The following is a 7,283-nucleotide window of genomic DNA, read 5'->3' as shown; positions in this document are numbered from 1 at the left end:
AGGCCTCTGCAGCCTGCCCAGCATCTTAATTAGCTTTGCTGCCTAAGAAGAGAGCTCCTGCTTCCTGGGCCTCCCCCTTCCCAGCCTCTGGTGCAGCTTAGGGGCTCCCGTGTGTGCCCCCTAGCTCGGGGCTGAGGTCTGGGAGGCCCTCCCTCCCCGTGGCTGTACCCTGCCTCTTGAGGAAGATGCAGGGGGTGGGGGTGGGGCTGTGCACACCCGGGAATGAGGATCCAGAGGCCCAGCTGTACCCCAGCCCTGGTGGGACGAGGGCTGGGAAAGGTCCTCTCGGATGCCACTCTAGTTCCTTTCTGTCATCCCCAGGGCAAATACAGCAAGAGGAAAGGACGGTTCAAACGCTCGGACGGGAGCACATCTTCGGATACCACATCCAACAGCTTCGTCCGCCAGGTAATGGGAGGCTGGGCCGAGAGGAGGGAGGTGGCTGCTGGTGGAGGCCAACGTTGGTGAGCTGGCCCGCAGCTTTCTCCAGGCACCCTTCCCCATGTCATTTGTCACCTGCTTGGAACCGCCCCAACACCCTGACACCTCCAGACCTCTCTAGGATGTGCTGTCAGCTGCACCCACTGCCTCAGCCCCCGCCCCAACCAGCGCCTCCTCCTGCACCAGCCCCTGCCACCCCGCCGCCTGCTGCCTGCGTCATTTCATTCAGGGACAGCCTGGCCCGCCTCCTCCTGGCTTGCTTCGGGCTGTCACCCACTCCCCCTGCCGGCTGTCTGCTTCCACATCCTCCCCCGGAATCTGTGACAGGGTGGGGTGGAGGCAGGTGTGAAGAAATGAGGAGCTGGGACATTTGGGTTCCCAGAGCCCTGGCCAAGCATGGGGCAGGGACACATGCTCCTCACTTCCAAATGTGACTGTGTCATGTGCAGACAGAAGGTGGGATCAGCGAGCAGGGAATGTTGTATTTTAAAGGGGATCTGAGCCCAGTACCCCTCATTGGGGAGATACCAGAGCATAGCTTTCTGGGGCTCCTGTGCTCGGCCCCCACCAGCCCTGAAGCTTCCGCTCTCCTGTGTCTTCTAACTCAACCCGGGCCATCTTAGGTTCAGGGAGAGGCAGTCAGGGAGACATGCAGTTACCATGGCTACAGAGCATCTCAACCAAGCCTGGTAACCAGAAAAGGCGAGGGGCTTGGGAAAGGAGGGGCTTGGCAGGGAAAGAAGTGGGCGACAGAGGAGAGAGGCAGGGCACACAAGGACAGAGGATAGTAGGTAGGGGAGCCCTCGGGGCCAGGAGAGAGGGCAGGGCCAGGTCCATTCCCACTGATTGCAGTGAGGCCCTTCTTTCTGGATTTTCTGTCTCTGCACTTGGCACCTGCAGGTCCAGGCCTGGCTTGGACAATCCAGGAAGAGGCCTGCATCCAGCATCTCCTAAGGACACAGACAGGAAGTCCCTCCTCCCTCATTCCCTTGTCCCTCCTGTTGCAGACCTGGACCAGCAGCACGGCTTGGAAGCGGGAGGCTATGCTTTCTCTCCCCTCTCGGCACAGTCTTCCCTTCTGGGCCTTGGATCTTTTAGTGTTTCCCAAGCCAGGGAGTCAGACCCCAGCCTCCAGTTTTCCTCCTCTCGGCTCCCAGTTCTGACCCCCAGTGGGTGGCGGGTGTGGGGGGGCCGCCCTTGCCACATCTCCGAGCTAAATATACCCCAGCAGTTTGCACATGTAGCAACTCTGCTTGTAACCTGAGCCCCTGGGGGAACAGGCAGTTTGGGCCACCCCTAGGCCAGCAGGCCCAGGCACTGAGGGCACCGGAATGGAGGCGCCCAGTCAGACCCTCATGGCGGTGAGCTGGGACGGGGCAAAGCAGGGCTGGGGAAAACAGCCCCTCAGAAAAGCTGGTGGGGGGACTTTGTGCCAGCCCGTCCCCTGGCGTGTGCGTGTGCATGCGCGTGTGTGTGTGTCAGCGGGTGTGTTGGGGCCCATGAGCACCTCTCTGCCCACGGTCTCTGTCTCTAGCCTCTCTGGGTGTCTGTCCCCCTGACTGAGTGCTTCTGGTGGGAAGGGGACAGTGGAGGCTGGGCTGCTGTCCTCTTTGCTGTGTGCATCTTTTCCAGTTTCTGTTGGGAACCCCAGACCTGCCCACCCTTCCCCTGCCACACTGACATCTTCACAGTTTGTCTGGGAAAGGGCTGGGCACTGCACCAGGGTGCAACCAGAGGCCGCTAGAAGAGGTGAAACTTTGTCATCTCTCTACCTTGGATCCCCTCTCTACCTACCTGTGCACGTTCCCAGCCAGGTGATTCTCCTGTGCCTTGCAGAGAGGTCCCCCACGTTTCTGACATATTGCTGCTCCCCGACATTCCCCTGACCCATGCCACCACCTCGGAAGTCACACACAAACGCACACTTCCTGTGCCCTGCACTCTTGGGCCTGCACCCTCAGGGACGCAGCCAGCAGAGACATGGAGCCTCCCTGACACAGGCGCTGGTGTGCTGGTGACCTGGCCGCACCTGTCTCCCACATGTTGCTAACATGTGGATCCTAAAGGAGACCTTTTCCCCAGGTTGGTCCAGGTGGTCAAGCCCAGCGTCCTGGCATAGCCAGCTTCCGAGCAGCCCTTATGCAGTGCCTGGTGGCCCAGGTGTTGCGACAAGGCCTCGGTGTCCTGCTGCTGGCTTGCCTCCTGCCCTCACCCCCCTGTGACTCTTAGTTCTCTTTGTGTCTTATCCCAGCCCCAGGGTTGGCTCTGAGGGGGGGGCCTGATTCTGGTGGTACCAGTCAGAGGGGTGGGGATGTAGGGGTCTTCCCTCTCACCCTCCGGCTCAGTCCTAGTGGGGAGAAGCAGGCCCGGACGGGTGGCTTTGGTCTCTGGAGGGCTCCATGACGCTGGGGGCAGGGCAGGGCAGGAGAATCAGGGCAGGACACAGCCCCCTGGCACTCCTCCCTGCGCTGTGCCCTATCAGGTTCCCACCCCTCCCGGGGCTGAGCAGCTGTTCCTGGACCCATCCGTCTTAACCCCGGTTCACTGCTGTCACCCAGAGGGCCGCCCTCCTCCCGGACCCTTCCTCCCCACAGCACCTTCCTCCAGGCCTGTGGACTTGTGCTGGGCAGGCTGGAGCATCCGGGGTGGGTGGGGACCTTGGGCCTGAGCTGTGCTGCTGTCTTTCAGGGCTCGGCGGAGTCCTATACCAGCCGTCCATCCGATTCTGACGTGTCTCTGGAGGAAGACCGAGAAGCCTTAAGGAAGGAGGCAGAGCGACAGGCATTGGCCCAGCTTGAGAAAGCCAAGGTGAGGAAGGAGGGCTGCGGGGAGGCCGGACAGGCCAGGACGGATCTCTGTCCAGCCACTTCCTGTGTCCTGCACCTGTGAATCCTGAGCTGGGGAACCTGCCTCACCACCCACACATACGTGTCCAGGAGCCCGAAAATGCCGAAATGCCCACTTCTTCCTGGAACCAGATTCCCGAGGCTGGAATCCCAGCCCTGACTCTTAGTGTCTGTGTGAGGTTAGGCAAGTAACCTTGTTTCTAACAACTGTAATGCACCTCATTCATTAAAAGAAAGATAGCTTTTTGGGCCAGTTTCCATGCCACCGTAATGGGACACTTGCGTGTCCTTGCTGTTACTCTGGGGAGTATCTCTTTTCACGAGCAGTGAAAAGAGAGGCCGAGGCCAGGTTGTCATTGGCCATCGGCACCATCTGCTTTCTGACTGTAGTATTGAAGTGTGGTCTCATTGACAAATTCGAAATCACTGATGGTCACAGAGCCGGAAATTGGTGGGAGCCCCACATGTGTGTTCTACATGTGTGGAATGGCCAGATTTGATGTGCAGACAGCTTGTTGCAGTGCTGCCTGGTTGAAATTCCAGCTAATTGGGAGGCTGAGGCAAGAGGATCATTTGAGGGCAGGAATTTGAGGCCAGCCTGGGCAACATAGTGAGACCCTGTCTCCAAAACAAAAACAAAAGAAAAATGAAGCCCAGCATGGTGGGCGCATGCCTATAATCCCAGCACCCTGGAGGCTGAGGCAGGAGGATTGCTGTGAGTTCGAGGCTGGCCAAAACTACATAGTAAAACCCTGTCTCAGAAAATCAAAAGAATGAAAAAAAAAGAGAGAAAGGTAGAAAAACATATTGCCATCCCTGGAGTTGGATTTCATCGTACTTACAACCTTAACTAGCAGCTGGCATCACGGGCCACAAAGAAGCAAAATGAAAATACAGGAGGGAAAATTCTGGGATTCATTTTGTGGGAGACAGAATACACACATGAACATTTTAAAAAAGTCAAGTGCAGTGGTGCTCACCTGCAACCCTAGCTGTTTGGGAGGCTGAGGCAGGAGGATTACAAGTCCGAGGCCAGCCTGGGCAATTTAACAAGATCCTATCTCTAAAAGAGCTGGAGATGTAGCTCAGTGCTCCCTGGGCTCAATACCCAGCCTCAAAAGTTAAATAAATAAATAAACTTAAAAAGTACAGTAAGGGGCTGGAGATTTAGCCCAGTGGTTCCACTGCCTGCCTCAAAAGTGCAAGGACCTGATTTCCATCCCCAGTACCAAAAAAAAAAAAGTACACTAAGATGGCAAACGTGAGAGTTCTTTGTTCAGGGGCTTTTTGTGCTAAGCAAATGAAGTGACACATGGGAAGCTTGTAACGTCACACTTGGCACAGGAAGGAGCAGTGTGCCTGTGTTAGGGTTGTCCCCGCTGCACGTCACTTGGGGTGCTTCCCCCACCAGTACTCACAACTCCCGCGCCCTGCTCCACCGAGGGCCGAGGGGCAGATCTGCTTTCCACTGTAGACGTCAACACGCAGAAAGCCACAGCCGCTGCTCCATGTGCACTTTCAAGAACTATTTACAACTCAGACGGCGGCGGTCTAACCCGCTGGCCCCTGTTGCCGTCCCCCAGACCAAGCCTGTGGCGTTTGCCGTGCGGACAAATGTGGGCTACAACCCGTCTCCTGGGGACGAGGTGCCGGTGCAGGGCGTGGCCATCACCTTCGAGCCCAAGGACTTCCTGCACATCAAGGAGGTGGGAGAGCTCGGAGCCTGGGGTCCCGGGGAGGGTGCAGGAGGGGTGGCCGTGGGTGAATGAGGGGTCTCCTGGCAGACAGGGTTAGGCGTGACCGGGACCTTGGGCAACGCGTGGGCATCCGCATTGATGCCTCTGCCTGTCACCGGCTGGGCGGTAGGGGACAGTGATGCTCACCTCTCCCTCTCCGAGGGCGGCCGGTGCCGGTCCCCCCCCCAGCGCCCCCTGCCGCACTGTCCCCTGCAGAAATACAATAATGACTGGTGGATCGGACGGCTGGTGAAAGAGGGCTGCGAGGTGGGCTTCATCCCCAGCCCCGTCAAGCTGGACAGCCTGCGGCTGCTGCAGGAGCAGAAGCTGCGCCAGAACCGCCTCAGCTCCAGGTGCCCGGACCCCTGGCTCCGAGGGCCCAGAGATCCCCGGGGCGTCCGTGGGGGCGGGGCGCTGGAGAACCCCCGAAGCCACGGCTCGCGGGAGGACAAGACGCCCCTGTGCCTGCGGTGCCCACCTGCTCTCACCGGCTCCCTTTGCCTCCTGCCCACACAGCAAGTCAGGTGACAACTCCAGTTCCAGCCTGGGAGACGTGGTGACTGGCGCCCGCCGCCCCACACCCCCTGCCAGTGGTAAGAGCTGCCGCCAGCCTCGGGTGCGGGTGGGGTGGGGTGGCTCCCCGCTGCCAGACCCCATCTCCTGCAGTAGGAGGCACCCCAGTTCTGAGCCCCCAGCACACGAAGTGGTGAAGGCTAGGACCCCGTGCTGGGCCTGTCGTGTCTGCCCTGTCCCTCCTTCGGCAGCTGCGTCTCTCCGCCTGCCCCGCCCCGCCCTGCATTTCTCCGGCCCTGTTCCGTTCACCTCTTCTTCTTTCTTTCTCCCCCCCCCATCCTCCCGTCTCCTGCTGTGGTCCAGGTAATGAGGTGACTAACTTAGCCTTTGAGCTAGACCCCCTAGAGTTAGAGGAGGACGAAATGGAGCCGGGGGAGCCGGGCGGCTCCGCCAAGACTAGTGTTAGCAGTGTCACCACCCCGCCGCCCCACGGCAAGCGCATCCCCTTCTTTAAGAAGGTAATTTTTGCGGGGTCCTCGAAGAGGGGGTCAGGGACAGCTGCGGCGGGGCATGGGGGCTGGAGCGGGTCTCCTGCCGGCCGGGGGAGGGAGGGGACGGGTGCTTCCTGCCTTGGAAAGGCGCCCACTGCCCTGCGGGTCGGCTGAGGTGGCCCGACCTTTGCGCCCACTCCCAGTGGAACGGCAGGTGTCGGCGTGTGCCCCCCTCCGGCTGCGAAGAGGGCAGGAAGGGCATCTCATCCCTCCCCTGCCCTCCGCGACTCCACGGGTGGACACAGGGGTGGCCTGGAGCCGGGCAGTCGAGGGAGCCCTGAGGGTGGACAGGAGGTGGGCACCAAAGGAGGGGCTGCCACTTTCTCCAGCTCCTTTTCAAAAGCCAGAGGGGGCCTATTCCCAAGTCCCCCTGACTGCCACCACTCCCGCACCCAGCCCTGACCGGGGCCACCGCTGGCTGCCCTCGGCATGGGGTCCCGTCCCCTCTCTGCTGTGTCTGTCACTAACACGCATGCCCTGTTATCTCTCTCGTCTGCCCGCTCCCTCCTTCTGGCCGGGCTCCTTGTGTGCCCTCTGCCCTGCCTGGGTACCCTCCCCTGTCCTCCCCTCCCTCTCCTGGCAATCTCGGGACCCAGCCAAACAGAAGCAGAAGTTGGTGAGTGTCACAGCTTTCTCTGTCTCCTCCCCACCCCGGGGTGAGCCGGGGACCTTCTAACACCCGTTCCCACCTTTCCTGGCCACCCCTCCCCGCCTGCCCTCATCCCTGGGACCAGGGGGAGGAAGGCTGCGCGAAGAGGCTGGGGAGGGGCTGACGCACGTCCACTCTGGGGTCTCCCCTCCCTACTTCCCCCAGACAGAGCATGTGCCCCCCTATGACGTGGTGCCCTCCATGAGGCCCATCATCCTCGTGGGACCATCGCTCAAGGGCTACGAGGTAGGAGCCCCGGAGGGGTGGGGACTGCAGAGAGTACAGAAAGATGGGCCGCAGGGGGTCCTCACGGAGGCCCAGCCCCCGGGGTGGCCCCAGAGGACCACAGACCTTCAGGGAAAACCCCAGAGGGGAGCTGCCCGTGGGGCACCACTCGGAAGGGCCCAGTCCCCCAGAGAGACCCCTGAAGAGGTCGCACGCAGGAGGCCTCCAGACTCAGACTGCCTTGGAGACCCCAGACACCCACACCCGGAGGGACCTCCCCGTCCCCAGGGCCCCTCGCCCCGGGATCGCAGAGCAAGCGGCT

At 60.7% G+C, this 7,283-nt stretch overlaps 1 protein-coding gene across 1 annotated transcript in view; it reads left to right on the top strand.

Moving 5' to 3' along the window:
* The first annotated feature begins 207 nt into the window (after positions 1-207).
* Positions 208-7,283, top strand: part of Cacnb1 (calcium voltage-gated channel auxiliary subunit beta 1) — a 16,258-nt gene continuing 9,182 nt past the window's right edge. The window contains exons 1-7 of the mRNA XM_010620288.3: positions 208-408; positions 3,130-3,249; positions 4,871-4,993; positions 5,240-5,376; positions 5,540-5,616; positions 6,684-6,703; positions 6,902-7,273. Of these exons, the coding sequence (XP_010618590.1) occupies positions 223-408; positions 3,130-3,249; positions 4,871-4,993; positions 5,240-5,376; positions 5,540-5,616; positions 6,684-6,703; positions 6,902-7,273 (1,035 nt within the window). The 5' untranslated portion in view covers positions 208-222. The remainder of the gene's footprint in view (positions 409-3,129; positions 3,250-4,870; positions 4,994-5,239; positions 5,377-5,539; positions 5,617-6,683; positions 6,704-6,901; positions 7,274-7,283) is intronic.

Source organism: Fukomys damarensis, unplaced genomic scaffold (genome assembly GCF_012274545.1).
Source record: "Fukomys damarensis isolate Sample0158 unplaced genomic scaffold, DMR_v1.0_HiC HiC_scaffold_13, whole genome shotgun sequence".
NCBI lineage: Eukaryota > Metazoa > Chordata > Mammalia > Rodentia > Bathyergidae > Fukomys > Fukomys damarensis.
This window is presented reverse-complemented; position numbering and strand designations above follow the sequence as displayed.